Raw genomic sequence first — 12522 nt, 5'->3', positions numbered from 1 at the left:
AAGATTGTTGTCTCCGTCTTCCCTCTGTTCCCCCTCCCTTGCCTCATCGCGCCTTGAAAAACTTGTGTATAGGCGCATTATAAATGCCATATCATAATGAAGGTTTATTAATGGCTGAATAGTTAATGACATATTATCACTGTAGGACCTCCTTTCCCAGACTTACACAAGGTACCAAGTGTATAAACCTTCTTTGTAAACATGAAGCTGATATATATCGGAGTCAAAGAGTTAATGTTACTACCTTTAATAGTACTGATCTTCCCAAATGTGCAAGTAGTAAACCTAAAAGAGAACCTATAATTCAATCAAAATCTTCCTTTAAATATGTGCCACACACACACACTAAACAAAGTGTATTCAAAAGAGACATCAATACAACTAAGAAAATTGTGGATTTAAAGGGCTCTTAGTACCGAGACGAGGAAAAGGGGCACAGAGGCACTAGACCATAGTGAGTGGTTTAGTTGTTCTAGTGACCCACACCTGAGCGGGACCTTTAAATATTTAAAGGCCTGTTAGGTGCAGGTCAGTAGTAAGCTGTTGCAGCAGGAGCCTCAGAAGCAGCTGGAGAAAGTACAAGTCAGCGCCACTGCTTTGCAGATAGGAGGACACCTTACAGAGTTTGTTTGAGGTCGTGGTGGCCTGGAGATGCAGAGGTCATGCAGCGGTAAGCAGTGGCGAGACCAGCTGTCCAGAAAGAGAGACTCACGCTGCGGTGTGAGAACTGCACTGGAGCGCATGTGGAGCCTTGTGAGCTCCAGCGGGAGATCCCGTGTGTAGCAAGAGGCTGTCGGTAGCTGTTCACCGCGAGAGAATACCCGATGAACAGCAAAGTAAAGTAAGCGAGTCCGGAGAAGATGCAAAGAGAAACCGGTGAGTTATCCTGAACTAGGTAACACCGGCGCACTCCAACGTAGACTGCTTCAAAAGAAAGCACCTTTTGAATACCAAACATTTGAAAGAAAGCAGATTGAAAGTAATTACTAAAAAGGGAGAGGGCAAACAGAATGATACTATAACCTCATTTCCCAAACCAAAAGGTGGCAATTGTTACACAAGTGGATGCGACTTTTTCGAGGGGAGGGACCCAATAAGAAAACGTTTTAACCTGCACTGCTCAAGCCAAAGAAGGGAAAATTTAAAACAAAGGGGATACAGTTTTACCAAAGGAAAGTTGGAAACAAACCTTACCACGAAGTATGCAGTCTGGAATGGCGTGGTTGGGACCAGAAGTATAAGCTACAGTAAGATGTATGGTGGGATGTGGCGCAAGGAAGCAAACATTGATTGATTTGTAATGCCACAGATCAGTGAGCTATGTGTTAAATGTGCTATAATTAATTATTGCCAACTCCATCACCAATCAAGAATGCATGTTTGCCACAAACAATTTTGTAGGATGGAAGGATTAGAGAAATAACCTCTGACCCAGAGAATCCCAAAAGCCAGTACATGGCAACACGTAGGATATTGGGTAATATTTGTTAGATATTGTCACAGAACAACACGGAGTCTTTGAAACCTTGCCTCCACCTTTGATATTACCTCTCCTCTTCACTGATCCTCCTCCCACTACTCAAATAGCCTCCTCTCGCCGAGTATTAATGACTCCTTACACGAACATATTCTACTCACTCATCACACAAACACGCACACTCATACTGCAGAACCACTTTCACTCCTAAGCCAGCACCTCAAATGCTGCAAACCTCTCCTCCACAAGCTGCCACTCCTTCCTTCGGCTGGTCTCACACTTCCTGCGCCCTGTCCACTGTTTAACTATCCCTCCCAATGTAGGGATTGGCCACCTTTCCTAAACTAATCTGTGCTATTTTTCCTTCTCCAGGGTGTGTTTGTGCAGGGAAAAACCTTGAAAGGGGGGCCAAGCCCTGTCCACTGTCCCCAAGCGGGTTTGTCGCTTAATGAACATGGCATCGAGGTAAGTTCAACATCCTAGTTTGTGTTTGAGTCCGTTCATGTGGGCTGATGTTCGAGACAAAGCCCTCCTGCTCTGCCCCCCCTCTCTCGGTAGTCGAAGGTATCTTTAATTCATGGTGCGAGCTTGCCGACAGATTTAGCCATGCTCGCGATGTGGATTTCCACACTGCTCTTGTGCGTAGCTGCAGCAGCGGTCTCGCTCTCTCTCAGATAGGTGCACTGCTGCTTTCTGTTCTATGTGGGGCTGTAGCGGCTCTTCTCAGCTTCTCTTCGCCATTTTGAGCGTGGGGTGCAGATGTTGGTTTGTTCGCTAGGCCTTGTCTGTTGTTCTACAACCTCACTCTGTGGCTTTCTGAAAATCAAGAAAACCCTGGCGAGTATCAGAAGCAAGAGGTAAGGCTGGAGGTAAGGGTCTGCAAGCACACATGCTGGCACAGGAGAGAGGGACAGAAATGGGGGTTCTATTTCCTGGGTTTTCATGTAAAGCCTAGGGCTGGCTCTGGATTGCCCCCTTCACCTCTCATAACCCATAAAGCAGTGCTCTTACCCCATTCTGACAATGTCAACATCATGCATTAGCCTCCTGGAAGGGGGCGCTGGGCAATTAGGAGGCTCTGAACGCGGGCTGTATTGTATGGTACAAGCCCACGTTCCAAGCAGCCTGGGTGCTGCTAGCCAGCACACCCTTCCCCGCTCCTCCTTCCCTCCCCCCAACTCCTAGCACCAGTGTAGTTTCCAACGCGGGTGCTAAGAGAATCTAATCATTTTTTTAAAAGAAACTCACCTCGCTGCACGGCCCAGCTCCGCAACATGCTTTCCCCAAGTTGGTTTCATTGCTGGTGACGTCATGGACATCAACATTGAAAACGGACTCGAGGACACAACGGCAAGGCGCCCAGAGGTAAGTTTCTTTTTTTTAATGTTAATAAATCAAACCCTCGTAGAAAACTACACAGATGCTAATAGCGAGATTGCCCCAATGTAATATAGACATTTTTGGTATTGGTGGAAAGAGCCAGACAGGCAAGTTTGCTCCAGAAATTAAATCAAACGAAGGCTGCTTCTGTTGCAGGATTGCCATTTATGGTTTCACACCATCTACAAAACTAAGATCTTTGTCTATTTTCAGTTAGCATTGTATACTTTGTCACAATAAACCAACTTTTTATTGTGTCTTAATAATTTTGGTCTAATATCTGTCCATATTTGACCCTCCCACCTTCCATAGTATAGTTGATTGATTCTAACTAAGGGAGGAGAACATAATGAATGCCCAATCAATAATACCCCAACGCTGAGAGATCCTTTAATACTTTAAGGGGACTACAGTGGGTTCCTTAAATGGGGGAAAAGTGGCATTTGCTGCAAGAAACCCTTGAACAAGCATATCTAACAGTTATGACATGGCATTTGTAACGCGCCTATACACAAGTGTTTCAAGTCACAAGTTGCCACAGAGCAGTATACCATTGTATTTAAAGAGTGGGCCAAGTAGCGTACAACGACACAGTCACCATACATTTTGCCCTGAGCTACCTGGCTCCACATTCATGAAATAGCACCCTAGATATTCAAGTAGAATATGAAGTATTACAGAGGAATGGATACACGAGACTAATAGAAATACAAGAACAAGGCTTTGTATTTCACATTATCCTTTGATTCTGGTGATAGATTTATGCTATTATAAATACATTATTTCAAGATTTGTAAAGAGCTCTACATCGCCTGATGACAGCCTCCAACTACTGGAGACAGCCACAATGGGCCACAGGGTCAACAAAGGTCCTAGAAATCATACATTTGTGATTCAACAGGTCAAATATTACAGTCTGGTGACGAAGACCCCTCTAACTAGAGTGTGATGAAAACAATGATGAGGGTTTAAGGGGTGAGATTCCTTGGAGATCCTGGAGGAATGAGGGGATGATTTGATGTGCCTGGTCTGTGGTAGGTAGTAGTCAAGTAACAGGAACAGTGCCAAGTCGGTGGGACTGGGAACAGAGCCAATATCAGCAATTACCTGTTAGGGCCGCCAGTCCCAGGGGCATCATTCAAGCTGATTGTGTAGGTGAGGCCAGTATTGAGGCGCTTCCGACATTTAGCAAGGTCAGCTTGGGATAGGAGATGGGGTGAGAGGCAATTCCAGAGTTAGACCTATAGATGTTTAGAGCATTCTTTCTTTTTTAATACATTGGAATGGGTGGATGTGAAGGGATTATTAGCTGGACAATCTTATACATCGCGCCAGTTTATGGTGTTGAAATACCATGGAGAGGTAGCCTAGTGGACGAGCAGTAGGTCAGGCACAGTATCTTGAAGAGGAGCCTTTCCTTAATCAGGAGCTAGTGTAAGGATTTAGGCACCAATGTCATGTAGTCTTGGCACATCTGGCCAAACATAACTTAAGCCCCATGATGGTGGACTCCTTGGAGCAGGGGAACAAATGCAAGTTTCAAGCTATTGGCCCGGATAAAAGTCACTCGCCCTCTGGCATGAATGCCAGTTCCCCACACGCAGTAAGCACACCGTTTCTTACTCACCCAGAATAAGTCCTCACTCACCAATGGATAGTGACAAGTGCACATTGTGCAGCCTCCTGTGGAGTTCAGGTAGTGCCTTTCTGCAGACCACTGCATAAGCGCTGTTGCAGTAGTTCAAGAGAAACTGGAGCACTGCAAAGACTTGCATTTGCAATTCTAGATTTAAAGCTCGGTATCTACTCACTGGCATGTGCAATGTCCAATACCCCTATGCCCAACTGTAGTTGCCAAGTAATATGAAAAGCACAAGGACACGAAGTGCACATGTAACTGTTTATAGAATATGCAGGTGGATGCTTGCTTTTGATTCTGGGCCTTGGTCGGCTGGCTGAGGTGTTGCTGTTCATGGGATCGGAAGGATATCACTTGTATTGAGATGTACCCCTAATGAATAAACAAGAGGAGTGATCCTTGCAACCAGATGCCATGTTCTCTTGTGTTTTCTAGCCTTACGTGGGGCGAGGTGGAGTAGCGTGCTGTTCTTGGGACACTCAATGGTCCTGCGTTTGGCCTGCCTGGAACCGGGAGCGTAGATGCACATTGTGAAAAAGCTGCAGGCTGGGAAATGAAGGCAAAAGGACTCCAAACTGGGAGTTTGCATGCAATGCAGCACAGTAAACATACAGCAAGAAGCCCTCGGACGAGGGACGCAGTTTAATACAATTAAAACGAGAACTGCTTCGGCGTGTACCTGGATTAGCGAAGCAGCAGCCGGTATCTGGCGGTTGAAGTGTTTCTGCCTTTGCTTCTGCTGGACTTTAAGAGCAAAGCCAGAGCCGAGGATTCCCTATTAAAAAAGAAAAGCATTCATGACTGTATTATTGTGACGTAAAGAAAAAGAGATAGGGGCACCCGAATCATTTGCGGGATGCAGGGGATGACACTTAGTACCAAAGAAACCAAGAGAGCTACTCATGGGCAATTTAGAGTTGGGCTAAATGAATGCAATTCATTCAGCATTTATACTACAATTAGGAAATAGGTATTACTCAGCCTAACAAATATAACAAAAAACAAACAAAACATAATGAAAATGCACAAGCACATGTAATCAATTACAAAGCATAATGTCAAGATCAAGGCACAATATGATACTTACAAGTTTATCACGTGTAGATAACACATGAAAAACAATTCATGAGGACAGGTAAGAAAAATGTCGACAAATGTTCTTTTCATTTGTGAGATCAACAGCAAACATGATAAATGTATTTCATCCTACAAAAAAAAAAACACACTGGCAGAGGCACTTGACTCATGAGAGAATGAAAGGAGATGGAAATAAGTAGAAACAGAATTAAATAAAGGAAGCGAGGACTTTGACTCTGGTTCAACACACCATGTAGTTGAAAGCAGCACTGCAAAAGAATGTGTTTGCATACAGAGCACAGTTAACCTCCGTTTTGAATGGGGCATTACCCGCGGCATCAACCGGCCCCTGCCGGACAGGGAGTCATCCTGCTGCAGCGACATCTTCTAAGGGTTACGGGGGTCCCTGCTGGATAGGGACCCTGTGTTGAAGCGGCATAGCCGGGTAGGTGGTTGAGGGAATCCGCCCTCATCAGGGGCGGGTGCAGCCCTTACCCTGCAGCAGCGGGGAGGAGGTTGTGTATGCTGCAAGCCCGGGGTGATCACACTCCGGGCAGAGGTGAGTCAGGCCGCTGGGTGTGGGGCTTCTGATTCGTGCATTCTATGCTCTACATATTTACATGGTTCCCAGGCCTGCCTATATCGGATTGCCTCTCCCCCACTGTCAGGCCGACGGAGTCAGCTGCTACTTGTTATGGGTTTCTAGGCAACCCTGGTTTCCCATGTTAAGTGGTTCTGGCGCCTTATTTAAATTGGCTAGCCAGGCCTGCCTTTGTCTCCTGCTTTTTCCTGTGTGGGGTTGCTGCCGTGGGGAAACGTGCTCAAAATTGAGGCATGTTGAGCCTCGCTCTCCTTCGCCATCCCCAAGAGGAGAAGGGGAGCAGAGTTCCAGAGTTCCTGATGATATGCTGCTAAAGATCTTCAGGAAGGCCCTGCAGGAGGAGCACCGAGTTAGGGGGGGGTTGTGGGGGGGGGTTCTCCCCTTCCTCTTCTTCCTCATCCAATGCCTCATCCTCCAGTTTGGGTGACCCTCCCTCATACCGGTCATCGGAGTTTAAAGGGAACATATCTGGACAAAGAGGCTACCGCTGATGTTCTACTGTGGGTATCCCACTATATGGGGTTCCCAGACTCCAAGCCCCCGATAACTCTGTCAGGGGGTCCTAGACCACTTCCTCCCCAGTTCAAGCACATGCTCAAGAGAGGACTTCCCCCTCCTCCCTCAGATGAAGGCTGAAATCCTGCAGGACTGTACTGATCCAGACAAGACTGGGGTCCCCCGATTTTTTGCTAAATTGTATCCCCTGCAAGAGGATGAGGGTGCCATTCCACAGGTCGATGACATCACCCCCAGGCGGGTGGGGAGGTCTATGTCTGCGGAGGACACCATTAAGGATCCAACTATAAGAAAGGTGGACTCTGCTTTGAATAAGGATTACGGGGGTGCCCACCTTGCTCTGCATTCTGCCACATACCCGTCCTACACGGCTGAGGCTGGCCTCAGAGGCCTAAAGTCTGCCATCAAAGTGGCAGAGGATGGCTTGGCCCCCGACTCAGATTCTGGCGGCGATCAGGGCGCAGGTGGACATTTTGTCAGACCTTGCCTATGATGGAGTTAAGGCTGCTATGTCTATGGGTTCCATCATCATACGGCACAGATAACTTCACATCAGGGATTGGCGGACGGACTCTAGGCAGAAGCCTACAGCATTGAAGATTCAGGTCGAAGGTCGCTTGTTGTTAGGGGATACCCCTGAAGACAAGGGGCACAGGGTTTAGAAGGCTGACAAGCATGCAGGCAGTTAAGGAGGAAGTCTGCTCGTGCTTCGAGAGGCCCTGTCCCTGCTAGACAGCCCCTGCGATATCGGGCTCACCTTAATGGACAAGGTCTTCCTGTGACGGGAAGGAAATGGCGCTCTGGTTGGGTGTCCCCGCCTCGCCAACAAACATCCTGATGCCAGGCCATTTTGTGGGGGGGGGGTCACCTGAAGTGTTTCTGGACCCTATGGACCCGTCTTTAGGGAGATGCCTGGGTCAATCGACTGGTGCGCTAGGGCTATCGGCTGGAGTTTGTATCCCCCTCCCCTTCCGTCTGGCATGATTCGGATGTCACTCCCCAAATGCCCTGTCAAGAGGTCGGCCATGCATCTGGCCCTGCATGACCTGCTTTCCAAGAGGGTCATTCGGCAGGTTCCACGGGACGAGAAGGGTGTGGGGGTCTACTCCATTGTGTTTCTCATGCCAGAACCCTAGGGATCATATTGCCTTATAGATCTGAAGGCCAAGAAACCTTCACTTTCGGGCTCAACATTTCAAAATGGAATGTCTTCAGCTAGTTTGCCACTAGTGGGAGACTCGGATTTCCTGGCATCCTTGGATCTTCAAGATGCTTACTTTCACATTCCCATCTGGTCGTCCCATTAGCGGTTTCTCCGGTTTGCAGTGGGCAGGGGTCACTTCCAGTTCCGGGCCTTGCCACTTGGCCTCAAATCTACATCCCACGTCTTCACCAAGGCCGCTCTGCACCTCTGGGGTATTCAGGTCTTTCCTTATCTCGACGACTGGCTCCTGAAAGCCTGACCAAGGGACCTCCTGCTTGAACATGTGAAGACCACCTGTGCCCTCCTGCGTTCCTTGGGCTTCCTCGTCAACTGTTCGAAATTTCACCTGCAGCCCTCTCAAGACCTTCAGTTTATCAGTGCCAGGTTCTGGACTGCAAGGGGTCAGGTGCTGCTTCCTCTCACCAGAGCTCACCGGTTGAGGGACTGCCTGGCTCTTCTTCTGTCTTGGGAGGTGGCTCTGGGCCGGGCCTTCCATCAGGCACAGGGGTTCATGGTGGCATGTGTGCTCCTCTTCCCTGGGCCAGGCTTCATCTTCATCCCCTTCTACTCCACATTCACAGGTTCTGGAAGGAATCCTCTCTGGACTTCGATGCCCCCATGCCGGTGGTTCACTCCCTCCGGATCCTGCTCCAGTGGTAGCTCCATCTACCCAACCTGTTGAGTGGGTTTCCTCTCTGTCTGCCCTCTCCGATCATCGTTACCAAGGATGCCAGCAAGTTGGTGTGGGGGGCCGTTTCTTTGGGCCAGACCCACCAGGAACTGTGGTCTAGCTGGGATGCGTCCAGGTCTTCCAACTGGAGGTAACTGGCAGAGGCCTTCGGGGCTCTGCAGGCCTTTGCCCCAGTGATCCAGGGGAAGGAGGTCCTGTTGCATTCGGACAATACTGCCATGGTGGCCTGTATCAACCAACAGGGCAGCTGTCATGATGCCTACCCCCAGGCATCCGGACCAAGCCCATCAGCCCCGTGAGTAGGCATCTAGACATTTAGTAAAACCTCAGCAGCCCCGGCTAGGGGCCATCTGGGTTCAGTCCTGTCGCCTTAGGTGCCAGGCTCATAGTAGAAATCAGTCCTGGCGCCTAAGGCGCCAGGCTCATAGTCATTACTTACCTCAGGCAGACCATGCTGCAAATAACTCCAATCCAACATGAAACCTGAAAGGGACTATTTTACTACAGGGACTATTTTTTACTCGGGTGTGGTTCTAGGGACTTCTTACCTGGGACTACTTTTGAGGCTATTTAAACCACACCCGACCCGCAACACACGCTTCGCGTTATTCTGCATCCAGCAGCGTAACACTCACCGTGCCTGAAAGTCAGCTTCCAGACATCTGCCACGCCCGTCCTGAATCCGGAGCTCCTAGAGAGGAAGGAAAGTAGAGGCAAGGTTAGAAAACAAACTTTATTCCAGTTTCTCACCTGATTCCGGAACCATCACGTCTCAGCACCTGGAAAGGACATTCTTTCTACACACGTCGCATCGCCAGCTGCAGCGCTGCGCCATACTCACCAGTCCTCAAAGCACCTTTCGATCCGGCGCTGCCTCCATCATTTCTTCGCCGGGCTCCGGCATCTGGGGACAAAAGAAATAACCAGGTGAGCTGAGAGAGCCAACAAACACAATCTCTCTTACCTCCATAGACTTGCCCGATTTACCACCAGAGGCATTATTCTTTAACTCTTCACATCTTCAAACGCCGCATCTGAAAACGGAGAGAAAACAACACGTTAAATACATGCATCATTTACCGGACAGCATCGGGTAAAACAGACTCTTACCTGAACGCCATCTACTGCCACAAGACCATCTTTTCTCGAACTCCACTGCAAGATAAGAAAGGAATGGGACAAGAGTGAACATCGGACATATTGAACTCTATACTTACTGGTCTTCACCAGGAACCTCGGAGTCAACTCTCGTCCGGAACTCCCCAACGCCTTTTAACCAGTGAAGCAACTGGTGTCTACGCACCCCTGCAATCCACGCAGGATGGAGAGCTCATCTTTCATGAATATAAGGTGAGAGTACTGGAAGGGGATTTCAGAGGTGATTAGTGGGGAGAGCAGGGAGGTGCCATCACTAGAATCCACGGATAGCTAAATTACTCTCTCCACTTGCAGGAGAATCCTTCTACGGGTCAAGCTGATGAGATTAGGAGGGCCTGTCCAGTCTGTCATCGCTGCACTACGCATCACATTAGTGGAGGCCGCAGCAGTCCCGGTCCGACCGACGCCCCTGTGGGAGCCAGGTGAGCGTAACAGCAGTTCCCGCTTCAGGTCTTTGGGGACTCTGGTTCTCCGTCTGAGCACTTGGGCGGAATCCCACCTTCTGGCCTTGTCGACAAGTCATATTAGGGGTCGGGACAATGTGGTGGCAGACTGCCTCAGCAGGGCATTTCCTTCAGAAGATTGGGTACTGCGGTAGGTGGCCTTCCAGATGGTGTGCAGGGTGCTGGGGTCACTGATTCTGGACCGGTTTGCCTCTCACCTGACTACAAAGGTTCCTCATTTCTTCTCCCGGTTCCCCTCCCTGGGGGCATGTGGGGTAGATGCCCTGAACTCCCTGTGGCCCGCGGGGCTCCTGAATGCCCCCTCACCCCCTCATCCAGAGGTTTCTGCTCCGGATACAGGATTCTCAGTCGGAGGTCATTCTGGTTGCTCCTCTTTGGCCCCGCAGGCGTTGGTTCCCCCTCCTACTGGACCTGGCAGTTTCCCCCATGCTTCCTCTCTCAGGGGTACTGGATAGAGTGCTCGGTCCGATGGGGGTGGTGGGGCCAAAGAACCTGGTCCAACTAAGCCCAGGTAGCAACATGCCATATTTTTGCTAACAATCGGGATTGGGTGGCTCTTATTGTGAGATTAACATCCTAAAGTTTCTCTTTGAGCACAGGACGAGCTCCCACTTACAAATCCTGTCTGGGCGTGGAAAGCAAGGCGGGAAGGTTGTGCTAAGGCCAGGACTCGATCTGTACCAAAAGGGGACTACACTGAACGGGTGGGGGAAGGAGTCCCCGTCTATCTGGCCACTGTGCTCGGGTACCTGATGCTGAGATCCTCGAGCTGGCCGGCAATGCTGCATGGGACGAAGACCTGCATGATGCAGACACACTTGCAGCTCACCACCCACAACGACGAATAGCTCAACAAGCTGCTGGGCAAAGTCAACATCCCCAGGGTGGTGTCTTGCCCAACATCCAGGCTGTGTTGCCATCCAAGAAGACTGAGGGCCACTAGGCAGGGGGGGAAAGCCAGCAAGTAACAGCCCAAGATACACCCACTGAAAGGGTTATCCCTGGGATATTTGCTCTTTTCACTTCAATTTACCAGCATATTTTCGCAAATGAGTGCTAATATGAGGCATTACATGGGATAACCCTCTGAAGTGCCCCTGAGACCATTGGCATCTCAGGTGTGGTGTCTCCCAAAGACCCTGTCTCTCTTGTTGCACAGTTTGTCGTGACAACATTTGGAGGCAGTCGTGAGGAGGATCCGGTTTGCTCTTAGTTCCCAATATTCCTATTTGACCTGGGAGTTTTCTCCTTTACTTTATCTAACCATGGGCTGAGTTGTGAATCACAGATAATGCAAACTAGAGGATCATGAGGAAGCTTGATGTTGCTACTTGCCAAGACCCATCTGGTACTGAAGCTCTGCCATGGTCTCTGGATGCAGAAATTCTGGCGAGACCAGAGCGTACCGCAAGATCAGTACTCACTTCCCCTAACCTGGAAGGCACAGTTCGTTTGCAAGTTTCAAGGACTCCCTGTCCCCCAAGAAGCCAAACAAAGAGGCGAGAGCACAGAAATGCCATGCAAGGATAATGGGCAAAGCACAAGCAATTTGGTTCCGTAATTACAAAAAACTCTGCAGGTTTTGTTTAGACTCTGAGAAGTCCACTCTTTACCTGAACTATAACCAATGAACTCTGACTCCGTTTGTCTGGTATTGGATCAGTGCCGACCGAGGACAGTACATCTGCACCATACTCTATCGACAGCAGTTAACTTTTCCTTTGGTTCAGCACCGCCTCCAGCACCTTGTTTTCACCAAAAGCTCATAAATGCAGAATCAGATCGAAGTACCGCAAATGGTGAATTTTGATTCTACAAACTAAGTTCGGCACATTGCGTTAGCAACAGTCTACCACCCGATTCGACTGAGCACCATCTCCAACACTCGGCTTATGGTTTACTTTGGGAAGTACCATGGCATCGGCATCTTGTCCTGCTCAACAGCGCTGTTAGATCTAAAGATTCAGATGGACGAACTTAAAGACAAAGGCACGTTGGCCATCCTCCTTCTCTTGGATCAGCAGCCTTTGATCTGGTAGACTATAAAATCTTAACTCAACACCCAACATCAGCAGCTGCTTTCTCACCAAGTGCAGCTAATTGGATCCAATCCTTCCTCTCTAACAGAACCACCAGGGTCTTCTCAGCTTCAGCTTCTGAGCCTCCTGTTCCCATTAATTGTGGAGAACCACAAGGATCTTGCGTCTCGCCCACGCTTTACAATGTATTTACGAAGCTCCTATTCGACCGTCTTGACAATCTGGGTGTCACATACACAAACTATGTGGTTGACACACAGGTTCTCATCACACTCA

The 12522-nt window shown here is 49.0% G+C and overlaps 1 protein-coding gene across 1 annotated transcript in view; it reads right to left on the bottom strand.

Annotated features, from left to right (window-relative positions):
* The window catches only part of KCNQ1 (potassium voltage-gated channel subfamily Q member 1), a 1232969-nt gene that overhangs the window by 394963 nt on the left and 825484 nt on the right, over positions 1–12522 (bottom strand). The window contains exon 8 of the mRNA XM_069624134.1: positions 5176–5271. Coding sequence (XP_069480235.1) covers positions 5176–5271 — 96 coding nt within the window. The remainder of the gene's footprint in view (positions 1–5175; positions 5272–12522) is intronic.

Source organism: Ambystoma mexicanum, chromosome 11 (assembly GCF_040938575.1).
Source record: "Ambystoma mexicanum isolate Mex_15411 chromosome 11, UKY_AmexF1_1, whole genome shotgun sequence".
NCBI classification, from domain to species: Eukaryota; Metazoa; Chordata; class Amphibia; order Caudata; family Ambystomatidae; genus Ambystoma; species Ambystoma mexicanum.
The sequence above is the reverse complement of the archived record's forward strand: the minus strand, read 5'-3'. Positions and strand labels throughout refer to the sequence as shown.